General features: G+C 36.9%; 1 protein-coding gene across 1 annotated transcript in view; it reads right to left on the minus strand.

The window, feature by feature from the left end:
• Window positions 1-589: 589 nt before the first annotated feature.
• The window catches only part of LOC140227838 (uncharacterized), a 54106-nt gene continuing 41382 nt past the window's right edge, over window positions 590-13313 (minus strand). The window contains exons 10-11 of the mRNA XM_072308232.1: window positions 4992-5050; window positions 590-695 (exon numbers count right to left, since the gene is read on the minus strand). Coding sequence (XP_072164333.1) covers window positions 590-695; window positions 4992-5050 — 165 coding nt within the window. The remainder of the gene's footprint in view (window positions 696-4991; window positions 5051-13313) is intronic.

Raw genomic sequence — 13313 nt, forward strand, 5'->3', positions numbered from 1 at the left:
GGTTCATGTTCTCATTCTCTTCCTTCCCTCACTTCCTTTCTTTACTTTTTTGCCCCCCCCCCCCCCCCACCACACCCCCACCCTTCGGTTCTTCAGTTCAGTTCGACTTTATTTCTGCACTTTTTTCAAGGAAATCATATATTGAAAAATAACAACACGTGTATCTGACGTAGTGACAATAGAATAGGAAAAAACAATATTGCATTCATAGTACCATAATCACAGTCTTTAAAGTATAAACATAACAATGAGATCAAAGGAATTGAGGATACACTTGTTTCAGAATAAAGAGGAAGAACAAACATGCAGGAGCCTGCCGTCTTTAAGCACATGCTTGATATAGAGACGGCAGCCCCAGAATCTCAAAAAGGAAATAAGAAACATGACAATACATAATTATATAAAATGGGCAATTTCCTATTGAAATGTTTTGTGCTAATTTTGTGGCGTCTTGTCTATCAATGTCTAAGAATCTTGTGACTCTTCTCTTTGACGTTTAGCCTTGGTTAGTTCTCCTCTCCACTATTTATTTTGTTCCCTTGCTTGTTCACTTTCTCCTCGAATAGTAACATACTTCCATAGCCGTTTTTCAAGGATTCGTCACCAGGAGCTTGAGCACAACCTTATTCTGTTTCGTAGTAGCTCCCGCCTGTTGAGCTGCTCTCTCCTTCTGAACCGCTGTCATCACTGGGTGTCTATTGGAGAGTGAGAGGAGATCAGCAAAATAGTCAAGTTTTGTCAGATAGTTAAAGAGATGCCATGTGAATTCTTGTCGGATCCAAATAAGTTACTGCGGTTACGCCAACCCTTATTGTCAGTATTGCTAGTTTTCACTCGCAGCTTTATATGGGACAATATTTTAGTTTGGCCAGTCTTTCTCCTCTGCACCTTCGATCTACACATTTTACGCGAACATTTGCCTGGAATTGTATTTTCTGTACTTTGAAATACACTGTAATAACGATCTGAATGACGATGATGTATGCTTATTTATCATTTTTTGAGTGGTCATGCATGTATTACACGCTTTAGTTTTTTTTAGTGGACCACTCTTTTTCCATGCCTACTTCATTGTTGCAACTGATTGACAAATTGCCCTACATCGACGTAAATAAGCACTGAATTGATCAGTGTTTTTTTAGTAGTAGCCATGATAAAAAATCATGGGCGTACATACTCGAGCAGGATTCGAACCTACGACCTCCTGATCACCGGACAGGCGTCATCTCCACTAGACCACCGAGCTTTCGCCCGACAGCAAGTGTTGGTTCTAATCCTTATAGCATGCAGCGGGTACTGCTTTGTTATTCAAATTCATGAATTTCTTCCGTCGAGATGTTTTCATTGCAACTGATTGACAAATTGCCCTACATCGACGTCGATGTAGGGCAATTTGTCAATCAGTTGCAATGAAAACATCTCGACGGAAGAAATTCATGTACTTCATTGTTATCCTTCAAAGCATACAGCTGTACCTGAGGTGTTTTGGGTTATACTATTTATATCATATCTTATTATATTATACTGTGCCATTCACTTTTCGTTTTGTACTGTTTTACCCTTGATTGGAATCAATAAAGTTTGTGTTTTCCGCCTGCTTTGTTTTACCTCTTGCTTGATGGAAAAATAAAAAGAGAACTGAACTAACCTGAAAAAATGGCGTTGCATGTCTTCACTCAAAATAGCTAAATCTTTGCGCCGTGCACGTGACTGTCTAGAAAATCTTTAACTGGAGTAAGCAAAAATCTGAGAGCACCAAGAGTAGAAAGCTAACTTTACATATTGTGCAAGCAGCAGCGTGCGTTGCGAAAAGTATTTTTTTTTTTTTTTTGAGCGACGACATGTAAGTGGACGTCGGTATCAGCATTTCCCAATAGCCTACGCCAAATCATAGTTATTGCATCAGTGATTTAGGTGCTTTGCCCCCTCTATGTCAAGTTATAATGTGTAATGCTAGAGTCATTCTCGGCGGGATTTCGTACCGGGTCCATAAGGAATTAAAACCGTTTCGACCAGGTTCGAGCCGTAGAGACTCGCATTGACCTGCATCGTAACCCGTGTCAATTCTTGACGAATTTCCGGGGGATCCGATACGGCAGTGAACAATTTTTGGTCATGTTCAAAATTTTCTCACGGATTTCAATTCCATATTGATATCTGAATTGACCTGCCCGGTCCGAACCGCACTGACTCGCATCGACCCGTTGCAACCCTAAGCGTAAAACCGTATGGAAACTTACCGCACAACCGCACTGCCTTCAATGCAATGGATGATAGTCTAGTGGGATTTCTGAAAAAGGGCTCTCTAAAAAGGTGTTAGAGGCATTTTTGAGTAAAAGTTGGGAACCGGTCTATTTTACCTAATTTGAGTATGCTGAATCCGAAAAATCCGGTTCCCAAGCGAAATTCATTGATCTTGACCATCTAATTTGCATAAACAAAATGGCTGCCCATCCACAGAAATTGTCAGTTTCAGACACGCATTTTCTAGAAATTCTTTGCAAAGAAGCTTGAAAAAAAGTGATTTGAAATCTTTGTACAGATAATGGAATTAGCAATTTGAGTGATAAACGTTTCCCAGGTGGTAAATGGTATATTTCTTTCATAATCATGCAAATTAGGACTGAAATATGCATATATAAATTATATATATATATATATATATATATATATATATATATATATATTAACACTGGAAGAGTAATTTTTACATTTTCCTTTTCCTTGAGAGGCAAGTTAGGCACTAAATATGTAGACTTTAATGTTTTGAGGGTTAGGAAAACTCTGGTTCCCAAGCGAAATTCACTGATCTTGACCATCTAATTTGCATAAACAAATTGGCTGCCCAGCCACAGAAATTGTCAGTTTCGGACACGCATTTTCTAGAAATTCTTTGCAAACGAGCTTGAAAAAAAGTGATTTGAAATCTTTGTACAGAGAATTGAATAAGCAATTTGAGGGATAAACGTTTCTCAGGTGGTAAATTGTATATTTTATTCATAATTATGCAAATAAGGACTGAAATATGCAGATATATAAGTATATAATAACACTGAAAGATTAATTGTTACAATTTTTTCTTGAATGGCAAGTCAAACACTAAATATGTAGACTTTCAGGTTTTGAGGGTGAGGAAAACTCCAGTTCCCAAGCAAAATTCACCAATCTTGACCATCTAATTTGCATGAACAAAATGGCTACCCAGCCACAGAAATTGTCAATTTCAGGCAAGCATTTTCTAGATTTTGTTTTTTGTTTTTTTGCAAATGAGCTGGAAAAAAGTGATTTGAAATCTTTGTACATAGAATAATTAGCAACTTGAAGGATAAACGTTTTTCAGGTGGTAAATAGTAGGCCTATATTTCTTTCAAAATTATGCAAATTAGGACTGAAATATGCAGATGAATATATAATTATTAACACTAAAGAGTAATTTTTACATTTTTTGTGAGAGGGAAATTAAAAACATTAGATATGTATGTAACGAGCTGAAAAATGGGGGGCTCCCGAATAGGATGGGCATTATAAAGGGAATAATAAGAAATTAGGGGGTCATGAAGTAGATAGGGCAAAGCACAGGGTGAAAGAATAAAGGGAATAAAAGGGAAGGAATAAGGTTCAGACAGCGGGTTTAGGGCATGGTAGGACAGTGTAGGGAATCAGACAAAGGGAATAAAGAAGAAAGATATTTGATAGACATCAGGTGATTTTTAAAGGACAAAGAAATAGATAGGACCGGCAGGATGTTAGGAGTATATGTTTGACAAGGAGTTGAGGTGTTTAACGAGAATATTGTGGTAGTGTGAGTTAAATCGGGAATCCTGCTGGAGGAGTAAGTTAAAGGGCTCGTAGCGAAGCTGGGTTTTGTTTTATAAATATTAGGAGGAAGGGAGAGTGTCAGGTTGGGTTCGAGACGCAGGTAGGTTACGCAGGTGAGAGGAGAGGGTCAAGTCGGGGACAGGTAAGCGGATTGGTCGAAAGAGGGTTGTCAATAATTCAGGTGTGGGAAATTAATTAAAATGATTGGATAATGGAATTGTAGGAGGGATTTAAGGGTTAGTTTAAAAGGGCATGTATTGTAGGGAGAAGACAGATTTCAGGAGAGAGGCTACATGAGACTTTCTTGCACATCTCTAGAGATTTTTCATCGAGAGATTCTTCATCGAGAGATTTTTCATCGAGAGATTTCATAGAGAGATTTCATCGAGAGATTTCAGGAGAATTTGGTACACACTTAGAGAGAGATTTCTGGTCACAATGTGGAGAGAACTTTGCCAGATAGATTAAATCTTAGTGAAAATGTAGCCCGTTGGCATCAATTTCTTTTTTGAACGTTGGTGAACGTTGAATGTTGTTAATGGAGAGAGAGCCGTGGGCCGAACTTTACTTCTGACGTGGGGAACGCCGTCCGTGCTACTGTCCGAAGAGTTGCCGTGTAACAAGAGAAAAAAAAAAAAGATTGTGAATTGTGCACAAACCCCACCCCTGAGGCCCACTAATGTTTTGAGGAGACCCAGAAGGAAGTGAGGCGCAGCCGGAGACCAGCCGCCGGTGCGACGGACGCGATTCGGGCCGAAGCAACGAAGGCAGCCACCGACGGAGCTCCGGGTAACGTCGGCGACTAGGACTGAGAGAAGGAAGGGCTTCCATAACAACTGCAGTATTCCGCGGACAATTTCCCTCTCCCTATTAACCCCCCCCCCCCTTTTTGCACTTGCACCCGAGGCCATGTAAGTAAAAAATAACCGAGATTGAATTATGCGCATGCTTGGTTATATTGTATCAAAATGTTGAATTGCCAAGCAACTGTGGGTTTAAAGTGATTTAACAAGAGGAGATTTTCCCCTTAAATAAATACCAAAGTAAATTTATGAATTTGATGTAACTTTTGTTTAATTTTTGTCTTTAAATAAATCTAATTAATATTGTTGATGATGTGGCAGGTGTGTCGATAAGTCCGAGTGCACTAACCAAATCCCCTCGCGTCTTACAGACCGGGCGCGAGCCCAGCCATCCCCTGCCGCTGGTAGCCCCAGCCCAGGGTGGTGAGCTGGGGCGGGAGAGTAGAGGGTTAGATGTAGACTTTCAGGTTTTAAGGGTTAGATAAATACCAGAATCCCTTCTCAGTGGTATCAAAATAAATTGCAAATATTGTAATTGATATGCACATCATAACGTATGCTTCATGAGTGTTTAATTTGTGCATGCAGTTAATTCAATAGCCTATATACCCTGGTGGGATTTTATTTTTCAAATCCTGTAAAAATGTCCTTTTGGATTTTTTTTTTTTTTTTTTAGAATTCAAGTTAGGAACCCGATTCTTAACCAAAATTGATTGCGCTAGGGCAAAAAAAAACAAAAACAAAAAAACGAAACAAACAAAAAAGGGTCTTGTTCAAGAGAATTAACTTTAACATCTAATTTGCATAATACATACAAAATAGCCGCAATATTGCGTAGTACATCGATAATCGCAAAAAAAAATTCATGAAAACTCTCTCTACGCGGATCATGACTCAACTTTTTATGGAGGGGGTGGAAAAATGTCATTGATCAATGCCATCTTGTTCATATGCAACATTCATTATTGTATTGTTCCAATATGCAAATCTGTAGCATCAGCACAGAAATTCTATTTCCCAGTTAGCCAGAGCATGGTACTCTCATATATGATAGCATATGATTATACATAGCAAGCATTCGTCTATAGGTTGAAATGGGATAGGTGGTTTTATAGTATTTTCTCTTGAGGCGTTTTTTTTTTTCTTGCAAGTCGAAGAAAAACATCTTTATTATCACAACAAGCATTACTGATGCCCCAAAGAATAAACAAAATTATGTTGTAAGTGCGTTAGATGAAATCATATATCTTTTTTTTTTTTTTTTTTTTTTTTTAAGACTGGAGAAGGATCCATTGGGAAGTTAAGCTTGTAGAATAGCCGCGATCACACACTGGCAAAAGATTAAAGATCGCGATCTCCAAGATCTCAAAAAACGCGGTCAGATTGGCAAAATATCGAAAAGTTTAAGATCGCAATCTTTAAGATCTTAAAGTTTTTCAAGTGCGTGTGACTGCAAACTTTCCGCGAAACTTCCCACTACAGGGATATTTCATTTTATAATGCCATCCCCGCCAAACTTCTCGGTCTCTTGCCAGTGTGACCGGACAACAAAAGATCGCGAACTTTGCGATCTTTTGCCACTCTGACCGCGCCTTGTCATGATAATCTTAAATAACGATGTTACCATAGCAGTGAGGGAGAGGAAATGAAAAAAAAAAAAGACGTGTGGCATACATCTACCTAGATTTGATCCTTCTACATCTGTTCAAAGAATGTAACTTAGTCAACTTCAAGACAGTTTGAACTCTGAAATTGCCTCGGCCAGTGAAATCTGCGAAATAAGGGGTTTACACCTTCCTGGTCCTTTTTTATTTTGTTTTCAATATGCGTGGATAACATACCGCCAGTGATAACCACTAGGTATTGATGCATTTCAATTTATTCTTAACTGGACGACGCCACGTTCCCTTGTGTGTCTGACTTCTGATATATCTCACGAGGCGTGATTCAGATCATAGAAATGACATTCTTAGCAAATAGGCCTCTAGCTTTAAGGACCAGTGGTTTGTGAAAACTAATGAATACTGAATACTCATTAGGAACCATGTTACATACAAAAGATTCCACTTCGTATCAGACGTAAATGGTCGCCATTTCGCCTCTCATTATATGCTTTATCAAGTATAGTTTTTGAATATCCATGTTGTCACTTGAATTTCTGCCCAAGAATTAAGATATTGATCTTTTTTATGGAGGACCTGGGTTTTCCACCACCTTGCGAACATGGAGTTACTTTTGTTCCCTGGAGAGATAACATCGATCCGATAGCTACCTCAAAGAGGCCTTTCTTCCGTAGATGCTGAGATGGAGTTGTGTTTTTTCAGTCAGACTGATACTGACAGTAGCACTCTTAGTAAAGCAAGTGATCAAGGACTCAAAATCATCAAGGATGCTGCTTGTACGAGAAGAAAACTAAAGGATTCCAAGACATGGTTGTTATCAGTCGTCTTTATAAGAATAAACTTATATTCTATTCAAAAGATGCATCACACAAGCTCGTTTGGCACAAAAACAAATTATGTTCCGCCATTTTACCGACAAAAGTAAACTGAATGCTCGCGGAAGCAGATCAACGACAATACTCCTGAATAAAAAAAGAAAGAAAGAAGAAAACCTGCTCACTGTGCCAGACCTGATCTTTCTTCACCTTTAGATAATGGGTGGGAACGTTTTGATCTGGCCTACAGCCTGTACAACTGATGTATCTAGCTCCAATCCTGCAAAGTTGCCTTGAGATGATTTCATTTACATGCGAAAGCAATGCAGAACGTTTCGATGCAAATGTCACAAATCAGGCCTACAATGTTCAGCAGCGTGTGCATGTTAGCAACAGTGTGATGATGCAAACTTTGCATGAATGTATAGATCAATTAAGCTCGATTGAGAAATAGACTTTTCGACTCAGATTATGTTTCTTCGACAGCCAAAATGTAAAGGTGTTGATGACTGAAGAATTACAAAGTCATCCTTATTTTCTGTTTCCGACACTGTCCGGAGATACCAGGATTTTTTTTTTTTTTTTTTACCCTGAAGAATGGGTGAAGAGATAGATAAAAAAGCCATGAATTATGTTCGCAGACGAGATTTATGAAAGTTGCCAGACTTGCAGATTGAAACTGCAGATTGAAAATAATTATAAACCAATTCATCCAATGAAAACGACAAAGTACAGGGAAGGATAAAGTGACCTTGCACTAATCTATAGGGTAATGTATAGTGATGTGATTGCCCGATAACTAAGATAGCAAAAACTTGTTTTTTGGTAAATATGGACAGAAAATGGGTAAATATTTGCTTAATTTTTTATGCGAATGAGATAATAGAGGTGTGTTGGTTAGTAGTTGCAGTTAATTTTTGTATCTCTTAATCACACCAGGAATCATTAACAGGCCTTGATGTAATAACTGTTATGAAACATATTCATATATTGCGGCGTGCGTTGAAGAATCTTGAAACCTGCCTGGTCTACGGCCTCTTCAATACCAATTTGCAAACATATTTCCGTAAGTGTTATTCAGTTCTTCTTTATTGATTGATTCCAGTACTTGATTTACCCCGGACTCTGACGACACTATGATGTGCAACTTGTTTGCCCGATAACTTAGCTGTATTTCAGTACGCCAAGGTACATTTTGATAGCAAGACTTTGTTTTAGGGAATATATTCATAGAAATGACCAACAATTTGTATAATTCATTATGCAAATTAGATTATAATGGCATTTTTAATAGCTGTTTTTTCTTGTATCTCTTTGTCACAAAAGAATCATCAACTTAGGTCTTGATATGATCACTATAATGATTGAGATTCCTATATCGCGGCAATGCATGTGTTGGGGAATCACGAAGCCTGTCGTAGTATAGCCTCTTGCATACCAATTTGCATACGTAATTGCAAATTTATTGTTATATTTTTTTTTCTGAATTGGTTGATTCTAGTGCTTAATTTTCCTCGGACTCTGATGACACCATGTACACTATGTTTGACCGATAGCATATCACATTTCACTACGCCAAGGTACATTTTGATAGCAAAACTTTGTTTTAGGGGAAAATATGTTGAGAAAATGGAAAAAAAATTGCGTAATCTATTATGCAAATGAGATGCGTGTTTTATTTTAATACTTGAAGTTGGTTCTTGTATCTCTTTATCAGACTAGGAATCGTGAACCGGTCGTGATACAATGATAACTATCATCAGAATTATGATACAGATTCATATAATTTATTGCGGCGATGCGTTGTAGAATCCAGAACCCTGCCAGTTATGTATCCTCTTGTATACCAATTTGTATAGATATTTGCATAAGTGTCATTCAACTCTTATGAATTGATTGATTGCAGGACTTGATTGGACTCTGACGACACCACGTGCTTTTTGTTTGCCCGATAACTGGTTAAAATGATTAAAAACAGAAGTGAATAAGTATAGGTAGGGCTACTATACATATATATGCGGTAATGCATTGCTGTATCAGCGGCAACTCCTAATTTGCATATTTCACTTCTTAATTTGCATATATAAGTGATAGTTATGAACAATAACGACCTAGCTATTGTCTCCGCACCTTAATTTCTAAAATTATTACTATTTCTGCATGACTAAGGAGATTTCATGAAAATTAGATCATCGAAATACCTTAAAAAGCGATGGATTGGCGGCCATTTTGTTTATGCAAATTAGATGCTCTTAGACTCAAAATTCCGCTTGGGAACCGGAATTTTTGGATTCAGCGTACTCAAATTATATAAAATAGACCGGTTTCCAACTTTTACTAAAAAATGCCTCTAACAGTCATATTTTCTCCAAATCCCACTAGACTATGATGACAAGGTTTACCTTACATCCAGGTCGTTACAGATCGAATGGGTTGCTGGGTTGATAGGGGTTAATACCCGCCGATACGGTTATAATTCCTTATGGACCCGGTTCGAAATCGGGCCATGTGTGACTGATAGCAAAAATTACCCCCCATTCCGTGACTAATCAAGGTCATTTTCACCCGGATCAAATCCGTTTTGTGACCTGGCCGTGTGGGACTCTAGCATAAGTGGCCTGGAGAGTATAAGCAGGGAGTGCCCTGACATGAAAATCTCACAGGTGCATAAATAGCCACCGGCCAAGTCTAGTTACTGCCTTCGTGCCCTTATGTAATGGCAGACATAAATGTATAAACTTATAAAGTTGTGAACGAAAGAGAGCGGGCTCTTATTGTGACAGTAATTCAATTCAATTCAATTCATTTATTTTTCATTCTTCTTTTTCCAACAAAACATAACACATAATAAATTTGGAATTACATCATAAACATAAACATTCGACTTTGCAAAAGATAAATGATACAGATAAACGAAAGAACACATACTGGAAAAAAGTACAAAGTTATGCTTCAGTTGAGAAAAAAAAGAACTGAGAGGTCCACTAAAAAGCAAGCTTGTATGTTGTGAACCACTGAAAAAATGAACAAACTTATGAATTACTTATTTACAAATACTTATCACACTACGACAGAACAGAACAAGACAGGAGAAATACAAAAGACATGACACGACTTGACAAAAAAGACGGAAAGAATGGAGAGAGAGAAAGGAAAAGAAAAAAGAGAGAATGCCTACACGCTGAACTAGGGAAATGGAACAGGGGGTGATTGAAAATGTGCTTCAGAGGGCTGGTACTGGACGCAGCTGTGCAAGGATTTGATGGCTATTACATAATAAAACACGTAATCAATTACGCAATAATGAAGCCAGTGATCGAAAGATTGGTGGATGGATGATGAACCCTGAGGTTGATGAGATCTAACTAATAAAGAATATATCAGAGAGGATTTAAGAGAAATGATTTCAACTTGCGCTTAAAAGAATACAAAGAAGGTGAATTTTTTATTTCACAGCTTAATGAATTCCAAAATCTAGGACCGGTGTATATAAATGTACTCTGGGCTAATAAAGTTCTCAGGAGGGGCAAATGAAACTCATTAGATTGCCTAGTGGGATAATTATGAAAAAACTGGTTCCGTGGAAACATTGAATTGAAAATACTGGGAAGTGCATTTGCATTGTAATTAAACATAAACTGACCAAGCTGTAAAAAATACAAATCTTTAATTTTCAAAATCTTATATTTATTAAACAGTGGCTCTGAATGGGAACGTGGTGGGACGCCACAAATAATACGAAGTGCCTTTTTTTGCAGTAACAGTAATTTATCTAGCAAAGTTTGATGGGCACTACCCCATGCTAGGAGTCCGTAATTAAGATACGGTAAAATTAGAGAAAAATACAAGGTCAACAAAGAGGACATTGGAATATGAGACTTGAGTCTATTTATGATACCAATATTACGAGAAATTATGGTACTAATGTTAATAATGTGCGGTCTCCATGAAAGTTTATCGTCCACTGTGATACCAAGGAATTTTATATGAGATACACGTTCTAGCAGAGTGTCATCAAAAATGATATTTGTGCGCAAAGCTTCTACGGAATTGCTAAAAAGCATATACTTAGTTTTCTGGAGATTAAGTGATAATTTATTAGCTCTTATCCACTGAGTAACTTTTTTCAATTCGGAATTAACAATGCGTACGAGAGTATCTGGATTTCGGTGAGAAAAGAAAACGTTGGAATCATCAGCAAAAAGTATAAATGAGAGTATATCAGATGATCTACAAAAGTCATTAATATAAATGATAAAAAGTAAAGGTCCTAATAAGCTACCCTGTGGGACGCCACATTTAATAAATTCTAGATTTGAGTCATTCCCGTTCAGAGATACATATTGTTTTCGATTTTGTAGGTAACTCCTGAACCACTCCAAGGCCTTCCCCCGTATTCCATAATGAGACAATTTATATAATAAAATTTCATGATTTATCATATCGAAGGCCTTGGAGAAGTCCAGGAAGATACCAATAAGATGAGAATGATTATCAATAGTATTCGCGGCATGGTCAATAATTTTCAAAAGGGCATGAATGGTACTGTGTTTCTGACGGAACCCAAATTGAGAATTTGTAAAAACATTATGAAAATTAAGAAAATTAATTGTTCTTACAAACACCAATTTTTCCAAAATTTTAGATAAGGATGAAAGCAATGAAATGGGTCTATAATTACGTACATCAAATTCATCTCCTTTTTTAAATAACGGAAAAACCTTAGCTATTTTCATAAATTCAGGAAAAACACCACTTAATATAGATTTATTGAAAATATGTGAAAGTGGGTCAGCAATTGATGATATAATTCCCTTTAAAATAAAATTACTTATATCATCATAACCAGCACTTCGCTTATTATTCATTGCAGTAACAATATCTATTATTTCATATTTGGTTGTTGGAACAAAAAAAAAATAGAATTAGAATTAGGTTGCCCTAAGAATGTAGAAAAATGCGTATTTGACTGTGGTACTTTTTCTGCCAGATTTTCCCCAATTATTGAAAAATAAGAGTTAAAAATATTAACTATATCATTAGGATCTTCAACAATTCTATTATCATATTTTAACTTTGTAATATTTAATTTCTTTTTTGATATATTCATAGCCTGCTTCAAAACCTTCCATGTATTCTTTATATCGTGTTTATATTTTTCTAACTGAATCATATAATATTTCCTCTTTTCCAACCGTATAATCTTCGTTAAAATGTTTTTATACGAAGTGTATTTATTTTTTGACTCCTCATTTTTTTTTTTCATTTTGAATTTATAGTATAACCTATTTTTCCTATTTATTGCACGAAGAACAGATTTTGAAATCCATGGAAGTTTAGGAGACGTTTTATAATTAACTGACTTATCTTTTAATTTAGGAATACAGTTAAACTCGCATAAGTCGATCTTCTCGGGACTGAGCAAAACACATCGACTTAGGCGAGTTTCGACTTGTACGTAAGTCGAAAAAAATCGACTTAAAGTTACACCACACGTACATATGTATAATGTACATGTATGTTGTCTACTCTGGAGCCGAGAGCTGGAGCGGTGTGCCCGATATTTGCCCTTCACCAAGACACTTTATCCACATTGATGCAAGCCAGGGCTCCACACTAACTTTTATTTTGGTGGCCCCAAAATGATTGATTTTTATTTTTTAGTGGCCCGAAAAAAAAAAAAAAAAGAAGCAAAACTAAATCGGTCCTACGTTCGGTCCGAAAGTTACCATTATTTATTTCTGATTGTAAAAGCAATCATCCACCATTTACAAGTATTTTAACACCTTCCGGAGCCGAATGTTGCCGTTAATCATTTTCAAATGTAAAAACAAGCAACCGACATTCATTCTAGGATCTTACGGAGCTGAATATCATCCTTATTCATTTCCGAACGTTAAAGCAAACATCCGCTTTTTATTTCATCATCTAAATGAGCCGATTGATACCGTTAATCATTTCCAAATGTAAAAGAAACAATCTGTTACTTATTTTAGCATCGTACGGAGCAGAATATTACCGTTATTCGATCTCCAAATTCAAAAGCAAACACCCGACATTTATTTTATGATCGCAAGGAGCCGAATGTTACTGCTGTCCACTTCCGAAAGTGTAATGAATCATCTGACATTTATTTTGGCATCTTCAGGAGTCGAATGTTACATGCTATTTACTTTCGAACGTAAAAGCGAACTTTCGGCAATTATTTCATCATCGTACTAAGTTGAATACCATAGTTATTCATTTCTGAACGC

This window comes from Diadema setosum, chromosome 4, assembly GCF_964275005.1.
Source record: "Diadema setosum chromosome 4, eeDiaSeto1, whole genome shotgun sequence".
NCBI classification, from domain to species: Eukaryota; Metazoa; Echinodermata; class Echinoidea; order Diadematoida; family Diadematidae; genus Diadema; species Diadema setosum.